The 23,883-nt window shown below is 44.4% G+C and overlaps 2 protein-coding genes across 9 annotated transcripts in view; one reads left to right on the forward strand and one right to left on the reverse strand.

Moving 5' to 3' along the window:
* Positions 1 to 248: 248 nt before the first annotated feature.
* On the forward strand, positions 249 to 8,088 carry PLAAT1 (phospholipase A and acyltransferase 1). 6 transcript variants are annotated; one of them, XM_075571077.1, is made up of 6 exons: positions 272 to 348; positions 1,106 to 1,125; positions 2,674 to 2,812; positions 3,867 to 4,135; positions 5,617 to 5,702; positions 7,895 to 8,088. In XM_075571077.1, the coding sequence occupies exons 1-6, from the start codon at positions 327 to 329 to the stop codon at positions 7,917 to 7,919; spliced, it is 561 nt and encodes a 186-aa protein (XP_075427192.1). In that variant the 5' UTR covers positions 272 to 326; the 3' UTR covers positions 7,920 to 8,088. The 6 variants fall into 6 exon arrangements, with proteins under 6 accessions (XP_075427194.1, XP_075427190.1, XP_075427192.1 ...); XM_075571074.1 differs by having other exon boundaries at positions 7,899 to 8,088; XM_075571076.1 differs by having other exon boundaries at positions 297 to 348; positions 2,575 to 2,812; positions 7,899 to 8,088.
* A 1,123-nt stretch (positions 8,089 to 9,211) lies between these two features.
* The window catches only part of LOC142466196 (putative cation-transporting ATPase 13A5), a 74,094-nt gene continuing 59,422 nt past the window's right edge, over positions 9,212 to 23,883 (reverse strand). For 2 of the 3 annotated variants that reach the window (XM_075571066.1, XM_075571069.1), the window contains 6 exons: positions 21,569 to 21,641; positions 17,726 to 17,900; positions 16,981 to 17,153; positions 15,502 to 15,590; positions 10,378 to 10,458; positions 9,212 to 9,544 (listed from right to left, as the gene is read on the reverse strand). In XM_075571066.1, coding sequence (XP_075427181.1) covers positions 9,296 to 9,544; positions 10,378 to 10,458; positions 15,502 to 15,590; positions 16,981 to 17,153; positions 17,726 to 17,900; positions 21,569 to 21,641 — 840 coding nt within the window. In that variant the 3' untranslated portion in view covers positions 9,212 to 9,295. The remainder of the gene's footprint in view (positions 9,545 to 10,377; positions 10,459 to 15,501; positions 15,591 to 16,980; positions 17,154 to 17,725; positions 17,901 to 21,568; positions 21,642 to 23,883) is intronic. The other variant, XM_075571067.1, reaches the window with a different exon arrangement.

The following is a 23,883-nucleotide window of genomic DNA, read 5'->3' on the forward strand; positions in this document are numbered from 1 at the left end:
CTATTGACCCTCCCATTACTGTGAGTGGGTTGCTGGAGTTACTGAAATACTCTGCAGGACACACAGTACCAGGCAGGGAGTATGGATGGGGATACAGCAGCAGCGCTAACACCGCTCTTCATCACGTGACTGGGTACCACTGCATCCAGAAGCTGCTCTTTTCTCCTGGGTCTGGCATCATCCGCGACCGCTGATTGGTTGGGAGGAGGCGCCTTATTTGCATAACAATCGCTGCTGCTGCGCATGACGGTGTCTCGCCATAATGCACAGAGGGAGCAGCCACCTGTGGCCCCGGCGTGTCCAGCTGCTGTACATGGACCTGGGAGATGAGATGCTCGGCTCACACCGGTAAGTGACCCTCAGTTTGTGATCAAGGCGCCAGGGAAACTTTAGGGAGATGTTTTTATTCTGTCTCTATCAGGGTTTGGAACCAAAGTACAGCCATGTATCATCTTAGTTGTGGGGGCTGATTATTAAAATGTTCTGCCTCCAAAACGACCATATTAAATAAATGTCCCTCCCCCTGAAAAAAGAATCCACCCAGAAAAATGCAGTCGGGGGTTATCCTCAGCAATGGCAGGGGCATATTTCTGTTGCTTCACTCCTGCCCCATGTCTGCATTGGGTGGAGGAATGCCTGCTCCACCTGGGACTGTATCTGCAATTTGGTAATCACTTCCACTTGTTCCCATTTTGTTTAATTGCCTGTACAGGTATAGGGTCAACGTGGGTTATTTACAAAGAAAGAATAATGCACATACAGAGTCATTCCATTTACCATAATCACTTAGAAGAACTGCTCAGCCTTGTCATTTATCTATAAATAATCGTGGGGTGCGTTTCTGCCTGAGGTATGAGGAACCCCACAAGTTACACTGACTGTATCACATAGAAAGTGATATTTGCTACAGTATGGTGCTTTTTACAGATACGCCTTCAGGTCTTAATCAGCACAGCTGTGTCTTAAATTCTAAAACAGACATTCATTTTGTAAAAAACTTAAATTCCTTGTGGTCTAGGGGGTTTTGACAAATTTGATGTCATGTTTATTGTGTATGGGTGAAACAAAGGATATCAAAGCCTAACTGCTTTCTCTTCTATCTCAGAAACTACATACCCTATAAAGGTACAGTATTAATATTGACTTCTTTACTATTTCTGTTCACCCTCAAACATAGAACTAGTCTGAATTATATTTGGGATGAGGACCGGACACAAGGGAGGGAATTTCCCGAGAGAATTCCTCATTGCTATGTGAACGACTAGTTGAAGATTTCCGAGTCCTTTAAAAAAACTAAAAATACACATTCACTATTAAAAATAAAAAAAGAATATAAACATATGAAAAACAGAACATGAAATAGTTAGGTAATTAGTAAATAACAGCTGGGAAGAAAGTCATATGTTTGCGACGGTAAGTACACCTTTAAATGAAAGTGTATTACTGTAAAATGCTGCAATTCCCTGTGCATTTCTCTGTAACACTTCTTGTGAATAATAACACACAGTAGCATGTGAAGTTCTGTTTCCATGGAAACTCAATGTGGCACGTGTCTGAGCCGGAGATAATGCACAGGGAATGTTCAAGCTCACAGGTATTTGTATTTACATTGGAAAAGCCAAGATTCCAGAACGTCCCCGTGACTCCGGCGCCTGGTGTCACGCTCACTCTCTGTACATTCTCCAGTAGATTCTCTATACATTTTAGGTGGTGATGTAACAGTTGTACAAGATGGCAATAAAGGTTTATCACTAAAATGTAAATGCACATACATTGGACCCCTTCTGTCAATAGAATAATATGGTTATCTTTCACTGAGAATGTTCTCTGTTATAAAGATAACGCCTTTATTTATGGGACTGGATTGGGTAGTTCTGCAGTCCTGTCTGCCTTCCCACACTGTCCCTGCTTATACAAGGCGGCGGAGATTAGAGAGACAACATTCTCAATGCAATTTGTTGATTTCTTGTCTTAATCTCTTTGCTGTTCGATGAGCCAATAAATTGCAGTAAATAGGTTAATCCCAACACTGAACTTTTCCTCACAAACACATCTAGAAAAGTACAGTAGGTTATACTCGCTACCCCTTTAGGTTAAGAGACCTATCAAATTACCTACTTTGCTGCCAGGAAGTTAATCAAATGTTGTAAAAATCTATAAAATACATAATTAGCTTCCTGTTTTTATTTATTCCTCTCGTGTTATCATGTCACAGCCTGTGTTTTAATAAGCAGCAACCATTTCACTTCAAAGAAAAAGTACAAAAAATGCCAATCAGTACAAAACACAGGGAAAACCCCACAATTAAAACCAAGATTATGACCCTTGCTTAGTAAGCAATCTTCTGCCATCAGAAACCTTCCAGCACTGCAAGATCATTACATCCCATTGACTTGAATGGGCCGATATGTGTCCTACAGACGGGTCTTATAGCTTTGTAAATATGGCCCAATATCACAATAGGGATGGGGAACCGGACGGCTAGGAGTAAACAGTATACTGGTATTAACATCTTTCTGGACTAACAGGTAAAATGACGGCTTCCTGTATTATGGTCTTTATATTCCCTTTCAGTGACGAAGAAAGAGCTAAAAGTCTAATTTCAGAAGAGAAAATATCGCTGAGACACGAGAGGCAAAAATGTAACGGGAGGTCCTGTATTTGTCTCTGTAGATGGCTTCTTGTGAGGACCATAACGTGGAGATTCCTGAAGATCTCCGGCCTGGGGACCTGATTGAAATATATCGACCAGCTTATCAGCACTGGGCCCTTTATCTCGGGGATGGTTATGTCATAAATGTGGCTCCACTGGGTAAAATGTCTTGCTAACCCTTTGCTGCTTGTTTATTGGTGTCAGGCCTTCATTCTTCTGTTAACCCCTTCTCTGACACAGGTGCCGGCAATAATTTGCTTTGCAAAGAAACTAAGATAAATAGTTAGAATTGCAACATCATTCTGAACACCATTCACAAAAACCCTCCACATTGGAACACTTTGGGTAAAACAACATGTATTAGAAGGAAGTTCTGAATGTGAAAGAAATTGATCACAGGCATAATCTGAACATCGGACCAGTCACTAAACATAGAAGTTTTTGTAGAATTTTAGTCTTTTAGTCTTATGAGCATAATTAGTAGTAGAGATGTGACAAACTGTCCCAATGTATATGCAACATTTCTGGTTTTTTTAAAATATATTTCTTTAAATATTTCCCCAAGTTTTGGGGCTAAAAAAATCGTGAAATTAGTCTTAGATTCTGCAGCAAATATGAGAGAGTGAGGAAGACCTATTTAGTAGAGTACCCATTGTTATATACTGGGAGGAATCCCAAACACTCCTCTACACAACACGTGGAAGGTACCTGGAACACACCTGAGTTACCAGGAAAATAAGCCTGTTTGTCCATTGCAGGTGTCTCTCGCTCCCATATCTTTTGTAGAAACAGGACAGAAGCTTGCAAACGTTTTCACATGGTTCACAAAGTGCTGCGTACATTTTGCACATCTTTAATTCTTAATATTATTAGTGATTTGATTACCTGAGTGAGAAGGGCACAAGTAAAAAAACATAAGGCAGCTTGAAGGAAATTTGGGCTTCTCAAATATAGGTTACAAACGGTTTTCACTTGTGTAATACTGATTTGTAATTATTTGCCCATACAAGTGTATATTGTTTATCTATGCATTAAACATTTAGAATAGTGGAGCAGGTGTTGTAATGGAGTGTGCATAGTAAAGCCGCATTTTACAAGTGTTCTCCTAACGTACAATGTAATTGTCTTGTCTTCTTAACTGATATTTTATATCTCACTATATGGCAATGTCTACACTGGTTCTTCTCTGATCTGTTTCTTTTCTCCTTCGCAGAAGAGACCACGGCTGCTTCATTCTCAAGCGCCAAGTCTGTCTTCAGCAGTAAGGCCCTTGTAAAGATGCAGCTTCTAAAGGACGTGGTGGGAAGTGACAAGTACAAAGTGAACAATAAATATGATGATCAATACCCCCCCCTCCCAGCAAAAGAAATTATTCGGCGGGCAGAGATTCTCATTGGCCAAGAAATATGTTATGACCTATTGGGGAACAACTGTGAACATTTTGTCACTCTGCTCCGTTACGGAGAAGGTGTTTCTGAACAGGTAACATGTTATTTTTCCTAATGGGCTCAATATTAATTGTATTATTTATGTATAAAACATTTTATCTCTCATTTTCAAGTATGCCCTGGGCACAGCGTTATGATGACAAATACATGGTTGCATTAGTTATACATTATATATAAAGACATTGTATGCACAGTTAAAGATAAAATAAGCTATAGGCGTATGTAACAGTTACAGACCAGATTAAAATGTGAGACAGCCTTAGTTTTGAAAGAACTTAAACTGGTGGTGGAAGTGAGAGGCTCCGGTAGGTTGTTCCAGTTTTGGGGTGCACGGTAAGAGGAGGAGGAGCGGCCGGATACTTTGCTGAACCTTGGGACCATGAACAGTCTTTTGGAGTCAGATCTCAGATGATAAGTGCTGTGTGTGGTAGGTGTGAGGAGCTTGTTCAGGTAGCTGGGTAGATAGCCCAGAAAGTATTTGAAGGTAAGACAGGAAAGGTGAACTTTGCGCCTAGACTCAAGTGATGACCAATCTAGTTCTTTGAGCATTTTCGCAGTGATGTGTGTTGTAGTTGCATTGAATTGTAGAGGGTGTCAAGTTTGCTAAGGTGGGTTTGGGGTGCCGAGCCATATAATATGTCCCCATAGTTTATAATTGGTATTGGCATCTGCTGTGCTTTCTGACCAGCTGAGTTAGGGAGGATTTGTTCATCTAAAATACAACTAGTTTCGCAGTTATCCTGACCCTAACCCTAGAGGTTGCACTAACCTTTCAGATATCAAGTACTTTGGCTCATTCTGTTGTCAGGAATACAATGAACTTGTCTCCTTGCTACACTGACAGACCAGCTCCTCGGATGGTTCATTTACCCATCAATCATGGTGAAATTTACATTTGATTTATTTACTCTAAAACCTTGACATCTAATTAGCTAATTGGGTTAATGGAACCAAACTCTTATATGGTAACAGTGCTTTATTCATAAAATTCAGAAGTGCTTGGATTCCCTACCCTGCTCATTACCCACAATCCTGTGCATGAGTTACCCTGTGATTGTCTAGGAGCTCGTTTTCTAACCGTATTAGTTTATCACAGGCTTACACTAGTGTTGGTGATGCTATTATTTCGTTTCAGTTTAAAGCCTCACAATTCTGTTTAGTATATTTTCCTTAAGAAGCATTATATGCAGTGGATAGTTCTGTTGGTTTTTAGCTTGTGATCCCTTTGAAATGACCAAACGGAGAATTGTTCATAGACTTATTTATTGTGTACAGAGCTTTAGAAACCTCACTGATCTCTACACACGATCATTTCCTACACGAAGAACTCTTGTTCGTCTACTAAGTGTGATTGCAGTCTGTTAAAGCGTAACGATATTAAAAACAAATAACATGTTTGTAGTAATAAAATCACACACAGAATAAAATACTTTGCTTTTAAATCCTAATCCTGAGAAGGATAATAGTGGCTGGTCCTCATGCCTCACATATTTCTTTTTGTATTCTCTCTTGCAGGCGAATAAAGCTCTCAGTGCCATCGGGTTTGTAACCGCTGCAGCTGGGGCTTTCTCACTTCTCGGCATATTTCAAAACCGGTCCAGGCAAGGACATTATTAACAAATAACTGAACATCTATTAGTACAATGACTATTAGAATTAAAAGGGGAATGGAGCGCAACCGGAAACAAAAATGCTATTAAATCAGCTACAAGGGGCCCTATTGGTAGAATAAATAAACTCAGAGTAATTTAAATGGGATTTCACCAGATCCCTGGAGAATGTTTCTGTGCTCTGTAGAGTTTTTTTTTGCAGTCTGTTTGCCGAAGACAGTATTAAACTCTAAAAACGCGCGGGGAGATGTTTACTTCGATAATACCCAGGTATTTTTTCAACAGCTGTAGTATAAATGTTCTCAGTGAAACATTGTTTGTTTCTTTTCTCACATAAGATGCCAGCTACACGTCCTTATAATACATCCACTGTACCTCTAACTAAACAAAGGGAATGTATACTAACCAGAATATGTACAAGTTGTAGAAATACCGCAGTGTGGTGAGAGATGACAGGAGCGCACATACTGTACATCCATATTATACTCGAAGTCTCCACATGCATCTCTTATTATCCACGTGTTCTTGGTACAGATGGAAGTCACCAGGAATATACTCATGTAAGTTAGTTTTAGATTAGTTTGATAAAGAAGGGTCATGGAAAAAACAACCTCCCATTGACTTTACTGACCTTTGGTGTGCAATGATAATTAAATACAGCCTAATACTTTGGAGGTACTGCATTAATTAAACTGCGATAGTGCTCATTGGGGCAATGCTGATGGAAGTTTTTGTTTAATCAGGGCACAATTAAAGTCGAATGAACTTCCTCTATCTCATAAACACCATCACAACTATTTGATTGCTATGTTCTGAGCCTTGAAGAGAATACAGTGAAATCTCAAGCGCATACCCTCATACTGTATTAACCATTTTAAGTGTACCTAAAAACGTATTTGACATTTTTAGTCTACCTTTTTAAATGCCTGTGTTTAAAAAAAATAGTTTGATTGTGAACATTTTTTTTCCTTGATTTATTGGTGGAAGCATGTTGAAAATTTTTTTGAAATAGATTTATGGTATTGATAATTAGTTATTTTGTACTTTCAGGTCACAAAATGTAGAAATGCCGTGATAAGTTTGATATTATGAACTTTATTGCTAAAAAGAACACTTAAAGATCAGAGTTGCACATTCATGCCTCATAATAATAATAAATAATACCATGTTCTTGTATAGCGCTGCTAGTTTTACGCAGCGCTTTACAGAGATATTTTGCAGGCACAGGTCCCTGCCCCGTGGAGCTTACAATCTATGTTTTTGATGCGTGAGGCACAGGGACATAAAGTGACTTGCCCAAGGTCACAAGGAGCCAACACCGGGAATTGAACCAGGTTCCCCTGCAACAATCTCAGGGTTAATCAGTGTCTTTACTCACTGAGCCGCTCCTTCTCCTTCATCTGTATGTATTCAATGTAAAGGAATTAATCTGACTCAGGTGGGCACGTTTGTTTGTAGAATCTGCCAATCCCGTGTGATTACTTCTCATCTACAGTATGTGCTACCAGAATACACACAGAGAATCTGATGGTGTCTTTTTGCATGACACTTTACGGTTTAAATGCTGAAAGTTTTCTTCTTTAATTACTTGATGAAACACACTCATTATTTCAAACATGCAAAATCCTGCCTCTCATTTCCTGTCTTTTTGTATATTACGCTGACAGGATAAATAAATACTTCTGTACAAAGAACAGAAAAGGCACATTGAGTTAAGAAATATAATCTAAGTGTCTTAGTATATGAGCCACTGGGAGGTGATGTAACTTGCTCAAAATGATACTCCTTTCTAGAACCAGGCCTGACCCACAGTACTGCCCCTATACCAATCCTCTCTTACATTTAAATATTGGGGACGTTGCATAAGGGATATTTTTGTGCCGATTTGTACTTCAATCTCTTCACTTCCATTCCACACCAAAGACCCTATAGTGTGTTATTCTATGTTCTTGTACTTACACCGCTACCAGTAAACACAATAATGCAAACACCACGATCCTCTGCATCTCACACCAAATTTATTCCAGATTGTCAGAAATAAGGCTGGGGTCTGTAAAACCAGCTGTTGGGACAGGCTGACCAGTTTGGAGAACTGTATCATTTAATATGACAAGAACTAACAAATGAGATGTCCAACTTCAATGAGCTGTGTCCAACCTGTTGTACTGTATCTCTTGTGTTAGCCAGGCACGGATTCACCACTACTAAGTGCGAGCCACACATCAGAGGCAAGAGGACAAACTGTAGTCTGGCCAAATCCTGCACGGGCGCCAAAATAAAAACCACCTTCTTACAACATGGCAGGTTACTGTGTATCTTCTCCTTCCACTAAAACAGCGTCTGTTACTGGAGTAATAAAAAGTAAAAACAAATTGGATCTACTGCACCGACATACTTTATTCGAGCAAATACCCAGTATGTACCTGGCAGATACCTGGAATGCGCCGCTCCTCACCTCTGACAAAACCCGTTGCGTTTGCCTTCCCAGCCTGGGTTCATGCCTGCTGGGTTCATGGCGGCTGATCTGTTAAATGATAATGATTAGGATTTAATAGGCTGCAATGCTTCGCGTGTCTACCAGATGGCATAAATTCATGAATTGTAATGCAGTATATATATATATACTGTGCAGTATTGCAGCCAGCGGGAATAAAATGCTTCAATCCCTGCCTGGAAAATAACCCAATGCACTCGGGCAGAAAACAGTCACAAACCTCAATACACCCGAGTATACCCGAATTCGTGGGACTAGCCGAGCTCGAATAAAGTGTGTCGCCAGTGTATGGATGTATCTCACATCTGTTCCAGTACATTTTTAACAATATCAATTACATTTGGGTTTAGATTTAGTACAGTGAGGATTTGGGGGCCTTTGGAACAATATATGAATACATTGTTTCATGTTTTATAAGGTTACATTTCTGTGACCATTAAAACACTGTTATATTTGAGAAACTTGTCACCTGTATAGAATAGAAGTAGCAAGGGTTATTGCACCCGCTTATAACCCAGAATATTTCTGGATTGAATGGCTGTGATAATGCAGAATATCGCAGAATATCACAGAATATCGCAATACAACGCGCAAGCGGTTACAATAACCCCTGCTACATCTGTATATAAAAATGTACTATTTAATCTTTTCCGACTTTACTGTTATCTGCGACGGACTTTGTTTTAACTACAACTCCTCCTTCTAAATAAAATATAAGTCATGTGCACATAATGGAAAAATATACATTTATTTTATTGCTGCCTTGTTTAATGTTAAGATTGATAATTAACACTAAAAACGATTGCAAACTATCACCAGATTGTCTAATGCTTACAAAAATTGTACAAAATAAACTGAATATCCAGTGTTACATTGTCAGCGGGCAGACTGTACATTGTTTTCCTACTAAAGAGTGACGGGCCCCAGGATAATAGTTGGCTGAATGTTATGAAATACGCAAAGAAACTAAGAATTGATGACATTTTTTATCAGAGAATAAAACGTATTCTATTAAATGACACCTGAGTGCATTTTTATTTGATACTTATGTATCTGTTTCGCCACAGTTTTGTAAACCAAGATGAACGTTTTATTTGCCGGAGCCCGTGTTCTCGCCGTTGTAACTTCTGTGCTCAGTGTCAAAGGCCGGGTTATCATAGAACGTGTCCCTGTCTCCTGTCGCAGCGCCCAAGTAAGCGGCGTATTCCGTGCGCTCCAGTGGGGGCCAATCCGGGGTTTTCTCAGCCATTCTTTGCAACTTTCTGTACTGGCTCTTTGATCGGTAGTTACAAATCCTCTTTATTACTGCCCACAATCTTCTGTTTTCAATGAAACCCTCCTAAAAAACATTTTTTTTTGTTTAAATTTGACAGGAGCGACACAGTTAACATTGTATGACCTACCATGGAGTCACATAGAAGTTAATGTGGTGTTAATAGGGTAAATATTATAGGAACAAGTGGCACTCCGATTCTCCCAGGTTTCTCGATAAAGTTTTCTCTCACTGACGCTCGCCCGCCATTAATCCGGCGATTAAATGCTATAGTGAAGGAAGCACTCAGGAATCAGAAAATGTCAAAAGCTTTCTCCGTTTTTAATTCATTTACAGAGTAGGTACAATCATAGTGTGACGCTTCAGGGCATGAACGCCCTTTCCTCAGACCCTACAACTGTATTTAAACTGGGGCAGACATATAAATACCCCAAGGGGGTTAATCAGGGCCAGATTGGTATTACGCGGGGCTGGGTGCAGGGGCTTTTGCGGGACCTCTTACCTTGTCCGGTGCGGCATCTCCTCAGATGACGCATCGTACTGGCGCCATGCGTCATCACAACACCATGTTACATCGTCATGGCAACGAAACACCATTTGACATTGCGGCGCCATGTAATGTCACATTGTCATGGCAATGCGACGCTGTGTGACATCACGACGCCATGATAATGGAACGCTGTAGGAGGAGATGTCGCCGTACAGGTAAGAGATAGTTAGAGGCCTGCACTCTCCCCCGGAAATCAGTTTAATTGCCGTGGGGAAGAGCGCGGGGCCTCTGTAAGCGCGGGGCTCGGTGCCTCGCCATCACGCCGGCCCATGCGACTACAATGAAGAAAGGATTATTAGTACATTATGAACTACTTGGCATACAATTAGCAAAATAATGCAAAAATTACCTCCACTGTGTAGGAAACAACGAAAAGCACAATCAGCATAATGAGAACGTTAATCCTCCAGTAATATGGCGTGCAGACGAGCTGTGGGTGAGAGAGGACGCGAGAATGTGGTAACCCTTTCTCTCCCAGGACAGTAATATTTTGCAGGCATATCTGGGAGTGAAAGGGTTCCTGCATGTATTTACTGCAGGGTTTGTACTGGGTCTGTAAACTTCTGTGGGAGACATAGTTTGTCAGTAAATTATAAGGGACACAAGCAAAGAAAGGACAGAATCCCTCAATGCACTCAGAAGGATTCTGTCCTTTCCTTGCTTTTGTACCTAATCAATTATCCCTATTGCCCCATACTTTTACCTACCTACATAGGCTGATGCGAGCGCTTACATCCCGCATTCCCCTTACCCCAATTTCATCAGAAAATCATATGGCAATAAATAATTGGGTGGAAATTCCCCCTCGTTGGGTAGAACTGTTTGGGCTGATCATACAATTGTACAATGGAGCGGACGAGCTCCCAAAGTCTTATAGTAAGCGCGACAGCGCGGTCGCGAGCACTGGAAGTCATCTCAATTTGATTTTTCCAATGACCGCAGCCTGATGTCACCGTCGCCCTCGCCAGCACTATAAGCGCAGCCTGATGTCACCGTCGCCCTCGCCAGCACTATAAGCGCAGCCTGATGTCACCGTCGCCCTCGCCAGCACTATAAGCGCAGCCTGTCACCGTCGCCCTCGCCAGCACTATAAGCGCAGCCTGATGTCACTGTCGCCCTCGCCAGCACTATAAGCGCAGCCTGATGTCACCATCGCCCTCGCCAGCACTATAAGCGCAGCCTGATGTCACCGTCGCCCTCGCCAGCACTATAAGCGCAGCCTGATGTCACCGTCGCCCTCGCCAGCACTATAAGCGCAGCCTGATGTCACCGTCGCCCTCGCCAGCACTATAAGCGCAGCCTGATGTCACCGTCGCCCTCGCCAGCACTATAAGCGCAGCCTGATGTCACCGTCGCCCTCGCCAGCACTATAAGCGCAGCCTGATGTCACTGTCGCCCTCGCCAGCACTATAAGCGCAGCCTGATGTCACCGTCGCCCTCGCCAGCACTATAAGCGCAGCCTGATGTCACCGTCGCCCTCGCCAGCACTATAAGCGCAGCCTGATGTCACCGTCGCCCTCGCCAGCACTATAAGCGCAGCCTGATGTCACCGTCGCCCTCGCCAGCACTATAAGCGCAGCCTGATGTCACCGTCGCCCTCGCCAGCACTATAAGCGCAGCCTGATGTCACCGTCGCCCTCGCCAGCACTATAAGCGCAGCCTGATGACACCGTCGCCCTCGCCAGCACTATAAGCGCAGCCTGATGTCACCGTCGCCCTCGCCAGCACTATAAGCGCAGCCTGATGACACCGTCGCCCTCGCCAGCACTATAAGCGCAGCCTGATGTCACCGTCGCCCTCGCCAGCACTATAAGCGCAGCCTGATGTCACCGTCGCCCTCGCCAGCACTATAAGCGCAGCCTGTCACCGTCGCCCTCGCCAGCACTATAAGCGCAGCCTGATGTCACCGTCGCCCTCGCCAGCACTATAAGTGCAGCCTGATGTCACCGTCGCCCTCGCCAGCACTATAAGCGCAGCCTGATGTCACCATCGCCCTCGCCAGCACTATAAGCGCAGTCTGATGTCACCGTCGCCCTCGCCAGCACTATAAGTGCAGCCTGATGTCACCGTCGCCCTCGCCAGCACTATAAGCGCAGCCTGATGTCACCGTCGCCCTCGCCAGCACTATAAGCGCAGCCTGTCACCGTCGCCCTCGCCAGCACTATAAGCGCAGCCTGATGTCACCGTCGCCCTCGCCAGCACTATAAGCGCAGCCTGATGTCACCGTCGCCCTCGCCAGCACTATAAGCGCAGCCTGTCACCGTCGCCCTCGCCAGCACTATAAGCGCAGCCTGATGTCACCGTCGCCCTCGCCAGCACTATAAGCGCAGCCTGATGTCACCGTCGTCCTCGCCAGCACTATAAGCGCAGCCTGATGTCACCGTCGCCCTCGCCAGCACTATAAGCGCAGTCTGATGTCACCGTCGCCCTCGCCAGCACTATAAGCGCAGCCTGATGACACCGTCGCCCTCGCCAGCACTATAAGCGCAGCCTGTCACCGTCGCCCTCGCCAGCACTATAAGCGCAGCCTGATGTCACCGTCGCCCTCGCCAGCACTATAAGCGCAGCCTGATGTCACCGTCGCCCTCGCCAGCACTATAAGCGCAGCCTGTCACCGTCGCCCTCGCCAGCACTATAAGCGCAGCCTGATGTCACCGTCGCCCTCGCCAGCACTATAAGCGCAGCCTGATGTCACCGTCGTCCTCGCCAGCACTATAAGCGCAGCCTGATGTCACCGTCGCCCTCGCCAGCACTATAAGCGCAGCCTGATGTCACCGTCGCCCTCGCCAGCACTATAAGCGCAGCCTGATGTCACCGTCGCCCTCGCCAGCACTATAAGCGCAGCCTGATGTCACCATCGCCCTCGCCAGCACTATACGCGCAGCCTGATGTCACCGTCGCCCTCGCCAGCACTATAAGCGCAGCCTGATGTCACCGTCGTCCTCGCCAGCACTATAAGCGCAGCCTGATGTCACCGTCGCCCTCGCCAGCACTATAAGCGCAGCCTGATGTCACCGTCGCCCTCGCCAGCACTATAAGCGCAGCCTGATGTCACCGTCGCCCTCGCCAGCACTATAAGTGCAGTCTGATGTCACCGTCGCCCTCGCCAGCACTATAAGCGCAGTCTGATGTCACCGTCGCCCTCGCCAGCACTATAAGCGCAGCCTGATGTCACCGTCGCCCTCGCCAGCACTATAAGCGCAGCCTGATGTCACCATCGTCCTCGCCAGCACTATAAGCGCAGCCTGATGTCACCGTCGCCCTCGCCAGCACTATAAGCGCAGCCTGATGTCACCGTCGCCCTCACCAGCACTATAAGCGCAGCCTGATGTCACCGTCGCCCTCGCCAGCACTATAAGCGCAGCCTGATGTCACCGTCGCCCTCGCCAGCACTATAAGCGCAGCCTGTCACCGTCGCCCTCGCCAGCACTATAAGTGCAGCCTGATGTCACCGTCGCCCTCGCCAGCACTATAAGCGCAGCCTGATGTCACCGTCGCCCTCGCCAGCACTATAAGCGTAGCCTGATGTCACCGTCGCCCTCGCCAGCACTATAAGCGCAGCCTGATGTCACCGTCGCCCTCGCCAGCACTATAAGCGTAGCCTGATGTCACCGTCGCCCTCGCCAGTACTATAAGCGCAGTCTGATGTCACCGTCGCCCTCGCCAGCACTATAAGTGCAGCCTGATGTCACCGTCGCCCTCGCCAGCACTATAAGCGCAGCCTGATGTCACCGTCGCCCTCGCCAGCACTATAAGTGCAGCCTGATGTCACCGTCGCCCTCGCCAGCACTATAAGCGTAGCCTGATGTCACCGTCGCCCTCGCCAGTACTATAAGCGCAGTCTGATGTCACCGTCGCCCTCGCCAGCACTATAAGCGCAGCCTGATGTCACCATCGCCCTCGCCAGCACTATAAGCGCAGCCTGATGTCACCGTCGCCCTCGCCAGCACTATAAGCGCAGCCTGTCACCGTCGCCCTCGCCAGCACTATAAGCGCAGCCTGATGTCACCGTCGCCCTCGCCAGCACTATAAGCGCAGCCTGATGTCACCGTCTCCCTCGCCAGCACTATAAGTGCAGCCTGATGTCACCGTCGCCCTCGCCAGCACTATAAGCGCAGCCTGATGTCACCATCGCCCTCGCCAGCACTATAAGCGCAGCCTGATGTCACCATCGCCCTCGCCAGCACTATAAGCGCAGTCTGATGTCACCGTCTCCCTCGCCAGCACTATAAGCGCAGCCTGATGTCACCATTGCCCTCGCCAGCACTATAAGCGCAGCCTGATGTCACCATCGCCCTCGCCAGCACTATAAGTGCAGTCTGATGTCACCATCGCCCTCGCCAGCACTATAAGCGCAGCCTGATGTCACCGTCGTCCTCGCCAGCACTATAAGCGCAGCCTGACACAGAACTTGTCTACTGACGGACCAGTCTCGATGTGACCCTTGGACTCTGCTCGTGCTAATTTCATACGTGGCTTAGGCAGCAAAGTGCAGTTTTTCACACAGAAAGTCACTTGTAAGTTAAGGTAATATAAATATATACAGTACAGGTGTTATCAATGCTTGCAAGATGTTGAAATATAATTTTCAAGTCAGTAAATGTATCTAAAATTACATTACACTAAGATTGTGATCCATCTACTCCTAAATGTTCTGATCTGGCCCCTTCGGAAACTAACTGAAGAGCATTGTTTAAAGAAGTTATTTTCTTCTTCATCTTGTTTCACTGCAGCCCCATCCTCAGCATCCTCTCTCCTCCAAAAGCTAGCCATATAATGAGAGTGAGTGGTCCTTATATAGGGCCTGTCACCCTCACATAACTATCTGGTGGTTAAACCAACCCATATGATGGGTTGCTTGATGTAACTAATTGGATGATTTAACCACATTTTAAAGTCAACAATCGCATTGCTCAATTCTAACCAAATATAAAAGGGCCACTCCCTCACATAACATGGCTCGTTAGCGGAAAGAGAACACTGAGGATGGGGCTGCAGTTTATGAAGAAAAAAACAACAAAGAACATGATTTCTTCTATCAAACCTTAGGGGTAATTCAATAAAGATTGAAAATGTACCTTTATTTGTGCAGAATGGCAACGGAGTATTATCTCGTTATAGAGAGCGATTATAGTGTTTTTGTATTTATTTTTTAATAGTATTTGTATTAACAAATAAATACAATGGGAGGCTGATAAATTACAAAATGTATAAAAGTTAATTAGATGATCTTTTATCATCATGTAGAGTAACGTCAAGGTCACATAGCGATATCCAGAAATAATGCGACATTACAATCTAGCCCTACTGCCAATAACCTAGTAACTTCTCATTATTTGTACATATGGCTTTAAACCAGGGAACAGAACGTCAATTCCAGTTTTGGGTGTACCCTGATTTAACCCATTTCTGTGCATTTAGGACTAAGAGCATTGTGTTGCATGCAGATAAGTTCATTATATGCAGTACCTACCTCTATAGCATAGTATACTGCTTCAATATCAGCGAAAAATATAAATAAGTAGGCTGCCAGCTGTGCAATTATCAGAAATGAAAACAAGTCTATGAATAAAACATAATTATTAGGTTAGTGAAAAACAAAAACACAATTTCTTTACTGCAGGCCTCGGTGCAAAGCAGAGTATTTTTCTTAATTCAAAAAGTGACGGGTCCGTTCAGAAGTATATCCAACGGTTTGCGCAGATCAACAATGTCTCGTGCCATTTCTGAAGCTTTTGAAGTATTTCCCTTTTTACTCTGAGGTCTTTCTCTCACTGTGATGGTTAATGAAATAAGGAATTATTGGTGTTTAAGGGGCTTCAGTTTTAATGCTGCAGAATGCCTGGGCCGGTGCATTTTGGTTGTTATACACAATGCCAGTCCAATAAGAAATGACCCGGAATTCCGTTTGTACAGAAGAATTACCAAGACGTTAGTTACAAGACCTTTCCTGCGGTTGGTGATTTAAGTTGGCATTTTATTTGCACGTGGCTTTAGAACTAGATGTGGTGAAACATTCGCAAATGCATTTACAAACTTTTTTTAACCAACATTGATTATTGGGGAACCAGTTCACAAGACTTTTAAGGTCTAAATGTTTCTCAGAATTTACATTTTTCCATCATCAATTTCCTGTGTCTCTAAGTAAATAAAAATGTCACTTGTCAGCCCCTTCACAGCTCACGCGCGTCTGTATACCCGCCCTTCCCCATTATCTCTTAGCTTACAATGCTTGCAGTGTCCAAAGGGATTCTGGGTAATGACACACAGTGTCACCTTTTACTTCTCATCCATTTTAACATGGGCCCCTATAAGCTTATGCCTGCGGTATTACACAGCTTTTCAGCACAGCCTGGGTTTAAGAAGTACAGAGCCAGTAACCCTACTCACAGACAGCTTTTTCTCCAATGAATCGCAGTCACAAATCGCAAGTGATTCACCAAGCATTTTCTCCTGCACAAAAGCCCATATTTCAGACTCGTGGGTGGTATTTAGCATAATTAATTGAAATGTTTGGTGAATTTTACAGTGTTATGACTCCATTCTGACTGATTTGCACATTTTCCCTGCAAAAAAAAGGGCCACTTTTTCATGGTTCGCACACTTGGGGCAGAGCTTTGCACATCTGTCTAGCACTCCTCCTCCTCCTGTTTGAAGATACCGTCCACCCCGACTCACGCACCTTCATCGAGGGGGTATTGCAGACTGGAGAGCCCTGCCCACCTTATTTTAATAAGGGTTAGGGTTACGCACATTATTTTAATTTACTGTTGCACTAAATAAAGGTTCATGTTTTATTTTTGTTAGACTAGTATTTTTTTCTCACTGCGTCCTTAGGACCAGTGAGTTACCTGTTGATCTGATTGGTCGGCTATGCCGGCCAATCAGAACTACCAGCTTAAATAGTCCTCCTCCTGTTTGTTACATATGAAAGATTCTGGTGCATACTTACAATTGGTATATATTGGTTGTCTAAAAGGCCTTCCCTTGGAGAACACAAATTCTACTATAATGAGGTTTATTCCACTTATGGCCCACATCGTGGTGGTTAAAAAGTTTTGATTCATCTGGGGTTCAAGTTTTAAGGTGTCATTGGTTGTGCTGTGATTTAGCGGGAGACACGCCCTGGAAAGAGAAAAGAAACAAGCATAATATTTCTGTAAGGATGAATTGTTATAGTACAACATACAGAACCCCAATAAGCTCATATTGAACCCCCAAAATAACCACTATATATATATATGCGTATAGGTGTCAAAGAGGAGTGCTACTGAGCATGGCAATATATATTTAAAACCAGAGACAGAACATGAAACACAGACAGAGCTCAGTGCTACGTCCATTAACACAGATACACGGTACAGTGCCTATATATATATATAAAGATATCTTTTGATGAATTGTTATAGTGTAATAGCAAATATAGATTGATCATAATATATTGCGTTATCAATGAATACCATGAAAAATCTATGATATTGTGAAATAAACTGTGCTATGGATTGTAGTGACCAATAGCACAAACTACATCTTAACAAGAGATACTGTCAGATTATCCTGACCCCAACAATATAATGCTGTAACCACTACAATGAACTCAAGTGAGTGCAACTTGCTTAAATCCACTGGAAATGTTACAAGGATGTCACCAGTGAGTTTGAATGGATTTCCTCTGTTCATAAATGGGTCATTCTTACCCAAATACATCGGATTCGTTGTACCAAGGCTGCTGCTGCACCAGAACAAAGCCAGTTGTCTGCACAATCAGGCTGAAAATAAAATTTAAAACCATCGACAGTAACAAAGGAGGCGAGATAAGCTGTCCCGAGGGTCTGTACGGTGCCAGCTTCGGAGCTGGTCCAGTTAAACTCACTAAAAAAAATATAAGAACATACATTTCATTAAAAGCTGTGCAACATTTGGTGTCAGCCTATTACTGTACTGATATAGTCACATTACCCAAACAACAAGAATTCTTTGGAATCCCCCAAATTCACTATAAAGCAAAGTTTTGCTGGTTCCTTCAGCTGTACAGTTAACGTACGCAATTGGACCGGAGCATGTATGTAAAGCGAAAATGTACTTAAAGTGAAGCACTGCCTTTTCCCCACTTATCGATGCATGTGCTGTACTGCAATCGTCCTATATGTGCATAACTGATGTAAATAACACATGTGTAACAGGCTCTATAGTCTCCCCGCTTGCGCACAGCTTCGGTACAGGTAGGGAGCCGGTATTGCTGTTCAGGACGTGCTGACAGGCGCATGCGTGAGCTGCCGTTTGCCTATTGAGCGATATGTCCTTACTCGCGAGTGTACTTGTGTTGTATTGTATTGTATGTCTTTATTTATATAGCCCCATAAATGTACATAGCGCTTCACAGTAGTGATACATGTTGTACTCATATAAATAACAAATATAAATAACTTAAACTGGGTGTCCTTAAACTGTAATATGCTTAATTATGAGTATGCCTGTAATATGCTTAATTTACACTTTAGAGCTTTATGCCACGTGACTTATCTGGTAACAAGCTATGAATGACCCAGAGCCATATGGTTCAATCAAACTCTGCTGATGTAACTGTAGCAGCAGCTTTACATGGGACTAAAAGCATAAACATTTGGACATACTGTATGTAGCCAGAATGTAATTGCCTTCTGACCGTGGTTAGGCCGTGATTATACCTAAAGTGGCCGGCGGTGTTGCCGTGTGGCTCAAAAACAAATTGCAGCAATCCAATGAAAGCTAACATACCTCGCGTGACGCGCACGCAGACAGGAACTACAGAGCGGCAGACAGGAGAACAGACGTGCGATTTTGTTCTCTGCAGGTGACGGCCGCGTCATGGAGCGGTTCAGCCAATGAGGGTGAACCGCTCATGGCCACGCCTCCACCACGCCTCCCTTTCTCCTCTGCTTACCTCCTGCCTGCAGTTCACGTGCCGCTCGGCCGGATCGCAGCGGTGACTTCACCAGATCACGCGCACGCCCAGCCGGAGCCGGTATAATCGGAGCCTTACTGTGGTCCAGCAGCAAACCGCAGCCAGAGAACAGCCAGCAATGGACGTTACTATTCCACGTTCGCTGAGCCACGGCAAATACATTTTTGTCATGGCTCATGGAATGATAGACGGTTACATGTGGAAATAATGTCACGCTTCTGCCATTCCTATGACAGAGGTGATAGAAATGTGCTCATCCCCTTTAATATCGTATTGGTCCGAATATAGCGCGGCCTCGCAGATAATACGACCCTAACGTTTTTAAGTTGTTCTACATAAAAAAATAAAAGGTGTCAGGCTGCGCATATAATACGAGTGCAGTTTTAGGAAAGGACATTTTTAAGGAAAGAACATAGCACTATACTCGGGCCAATATGGTATTTACCTATTAAAACATAATTGGCAATCTGATACAAAAGGAGATACATGATTGTATCAGTTTGCACCTACTGTATTCTGCTCCTCTTATTAATAAATGATTTGGAGAGTGGTTATATGAGGAAATCACCAATATGGAACATTTCTACCCGCCGGTAAAACCACGCGCCGGACTCAAGCAGATTTAATTTAAGTTTGAAAACATGGTGGACACAGTTACTGCCACAGATTCCGTTTACTGCCAGTGATCCGCCAGTGATCCGCTAGTGATCCGCCAGTGATCCGCCAGTGATCCCTCCATGTTTTCCAAGTTTAACACGAAATAAAAGGAAGAGTAACAGAATGCGCTCCTTTTCTTCAGAGGATAGGAATTTATCGGGATGAATTTCCTTGATTCTTGCTCCTCAGATTCATCCTCGGACACGCTTAGGTTGAAGGGCAACCTCATGCCTTTTTTAAAAGACACCCAAATCTTATATGAGAGTACCTGCTAAGGGGTTCAAACATGTTTTTTCCCCTTTTGCGGGTTTCATCCATTAACAAAATACCACATTGCAACACTAATAAGGGGACTGGTTAGGACACCCCTGTTTGCTCCCCCAAGCCTTAGGAAGGTCAGAGCCCCGAATGGCTAATGATGAGTCGGTAGCGCATTTGAAGTCGATGGAGGAGTCTCACATTTTCTCTTCCAGTGACAGAGCACCGAAGAGCCAAATCAAATGGCTATGTATCGCCTCATGTGGTGTATAGAGAAGTTTTCGGGAGTTATATAAGTCAATGGGTACCCTACTAAAATTCTCTCTTTCGATGGCAAAATAACATCCGATTTAGGTAACATAATAAGCCCGGATTTACTGAGTTTTGTGGATCTTGTTGGCTTCGATTCGAGCTATTTGTTGAGCCCATTTTTAGACAAATGTTCAACTACTTTAACTATTTGTTTATCCATGCTGCTTACTGTATATGTAAAGTTCCCTAATTTCAAAATCTCTCCCATTTTTGGCCCTGATTTTTTTTATCAGGATAAATCTAGATTACCATGTCTAATTTACATGGAAAATCTATTACTGTTACACAGTCCTACATGGTCTAGAGCAGTGGTTTCCAACCTTTTTTTAGTTTAGGAACCCTAAGTGAAATTCTGAGGAACCCCGAACCCTCTCTAATAGCGCGTCTGAGATCAGATGCATTGTAAGGAACCCCAACCCTTTCTAATAGCGCACCTGAGATCAGATGCATTGTAAGGAACTTGAACCCTCTCTAATAGCGCGCCTGAGATCAGATGCATTGTAAGGAACTCCAACCCTTTCTAATAGCGCGCCTGAGATCAGATGCATTGTAAGGAACTCCAACCCTTTCTAATAGCGCGCCTGAGATCAGATGCATTGTAAGGAACCCCAACCCTCTCTAATAGCGCGTCTGAGATCAGATGCATTGTAAGGAACCCTAACCCTCTCTAATAGCGCGTCTGAGATCAGATGCATTGTGACTTCTTCTGTATTTCATACTATTTTCAAATGACCACAAAATTACAGGGAACCCTTTAGGGATGCCCGGGGAACCCAAGGTGTCATAGGAACCATGGTTGAAAAGCACTGGTCTAGAGATAGACAGAGATTAGACATTGGGCTTCTCACCACCATAGGTTTCAAAATAAATATGGAGAAGACCATTTTGAGACTCTCATTATCTAACGTTCCTGGGATTTATCCTGGTTACACCTCAAATCTTAGGAATCCCTCCCCAGAATTTCATAGCTACAGTAATCAAGAGGCGATCGTCCTAATCTTACAATTTCGCTTAGAGCTCTAGTGGCAATTTTGGGCACATTTTAGCTCTCATCAGGTTCTCAGTTCTCCGAGCCAGGTAAATTCAGGCCTTAAAATCAGATAGAATTGATCTGGTATAAACGTATAAATTTATTTTACTGGCATTAAATGTAAGAAAATAGATTAACACATTTCGTATGTTTAATGTTACTGCTAGCAGACACAATAGGACACATTTCACTTGATGGTATGCAGAAACAATGTGCTCTTCTAGAAATGGACAGTGTACCACAAAAACCTGAACCCCCAAGACTCACATAGTGTTTGCATGACAGTTACCGGCACAATCCTTGTTCATCAAGAAAAGTTGATGCTAGAAGAAGACTTACTGGTCAGTGACACTGTGATGGTGATAGCCACATCTTGCAAAAGATAATGACGATTTCCAAGAATTTTTTGTTTCTGATGGGGAAAAAAGAAAGAAAAGTTACTACAACAGCTATTTTACTGTATAAAAATTACCATTGGATTAACCCTTGCAATGCTAGGACGGTATGTGATGTATCACTTAATAATGGGTTATAAATGCCTTATAAAAATGGGCAGTGTTTGGGATGAGAAGAGGCCTATTATATAAGGCATTGGAGTCCCACAGATGTGTTTTACTGCACCAAGAGATGATAGGGAATGTGAATCACTGATGTGACGTAATATTCTGCATAATTCCTGCATTGTTTTTTATGCACAGCAATGTGTTCATTAGTAGCTCTATAATACGCTAGAAAATTGTAGTATTTTCTAGAGCTGGACTCTTAAATTGGCGGACCCCAGAACGCTAACACTTTCTGCCCCCCTCTTCATCCCCAAAAGCAATGCGCAAGAAGCAATGAATTGAGGCTCCTATCTGCCCCTGTGATCATCTACTTCCTGCCCTGGTGTTGCATTAACCTTCCCTGCTCCTATCTTATTGATTGTAACTATTCTTTAGCAGAGTAGAGGAGCTGTGCAGCCCACTGCACCCTTCCCCATGCCTCCCACTGCACCCCTCGCCGTGCCTCCCGCTGCGCCCTGCCCCATGTCTCCCACTGCACTCCTCGCCGTGCCTCCCATTGTGCCCTGCCCCATGCCTCCCACTGCACCCCTCGCCGTGCCTCCCACTGCGCCATGCCTCCCACTGCACCCCTCACCATGCCTCCCACTGTGCCCCTCCCAATACCTCTCACTGTGCCCCTCCCCATGCCTCCCCACCAGTGACAGACACTTTCCCTGGTAACACAGAGCGATCGATAGAAATTATATGACTGAGCAGCACTCCCAGCTATAATCATTCTCCGGTCCGCACCCCCCTAGGAAACGCGTTGGAAGAGCCCTGCTTTACCGTTACTATCATTCTCCGGTTCGCTCCCCACTAGGAAACCAGTTGGAAGAGCCCTGCTTTACAGTTACTATCATTCTCTGTTCCGCTCCCCCTAGGAAATGCGTTGGAAGAGCCCTGCTTTACAGTTATCATTCTCCGGCCCGCTCCCCCCAAGGAAACGAGTTGGAAGAGCCCAGCTTTACCGTTACTATCATTCTCTGGTCAGCTCCCCCCTAGGAAACGCGTTGGAATAGCCCTGCTTTACAGTTACTATCATTCTCCGGTCCGCTCCCCCCCTAGGAAACGAGTTGGAAGAGCCCTGCTTTACCGTTACTATCATTCTCTGGTCCGCTCCCCCCTAGGAAACGCGTTGGAATAGCCCTGCTTTACAGTTACTATCATTCTCCGTTCCGCTCCCCCCTAGGAAACGAGTTGGAAGAGCCCTGCTTTACCATTACTATCATTCTCCGGTCCGCTCCCCCCCCATGGAAACGAATTGGAAGAGCCCAGCTTTACCATTACTATCATTCTCTGGTCCGGTCCCCCCTAGGAAACGAATTGGAAGAGCTCAGCTTTACCATTACTATCATTCTCTGGTCTGGTCCGGTCCCCCGTAGGAAACGCGTTGGAAGAGCCCTGCTTTACAGTTACTATCATTCTCCGTTCCGCTCCCCCCTAGAAAACGAGTTGGAAGAGCCCAGCTTTATCATTACTATCATTCTCTGGTCAGCTGCCCCCTAGGAAACGCGTTCGAAGAGCCCTGCTTTACCGTTACTATACATTCTTCTGTCCGCTCCCCCCTAGGAAACGAGTTGGAAGAGCCCTGCTTTACCGTTACTATCATTCTCCGTTCCGCTTCTCCCTAGGAAACGAGTTGGAATAGCCCTGCTTTACCGTTACTATCATTCTCCTTTCCGCTCCCCCCTAGGAAACGAGTTGGAAGAGCCCTGCTTTACCGTTACTATCATTCTCCATTCCGTCCCCCCCAAGGAAACGAGATGGAAGAGCCCTGATTTACCGTTACTATCATTCTCCGGTCCGATCCCCCCTAGGAAACGCGTTGGAAGAGCCCTGCTTTACCATTACTATACATTCTCCGGTCCGCTCCCCCCTAGGAAACGCGTTGGAATAGCCCTGCTTTACAGTTACTATCATTCTCCGGCCCGCTCCCCCCTAGGAAACGCGTTGGAAGAGCACTGCTTTACAGTTACTATACATTTTGGACACATTTTGAAACTGAATAGTGTTAGAGGCGGGATAAATTAGAAAATACTGAAAGGGTATTAAATACATGGAACAGCCTCCCAGAAATGGTGGTAGACGTGAAATGAAAAGTGTGTGTGTGTG

Source organism: Ascaphus truei, chromosome 14 (assembly GCF_040206685.1).
Source record: "Ascaphus truei isolate aAscTru1 chromosome 14, aAscTru1.hap1, whole genome shotgun sequence".
Taxonomy (NCBI): domain Eukaryota; kingdom Metazoa; phylum Chordata; class Amphibia; order Anura; family Ascaphidae; genus Ascaphus; species Ascaphus truei.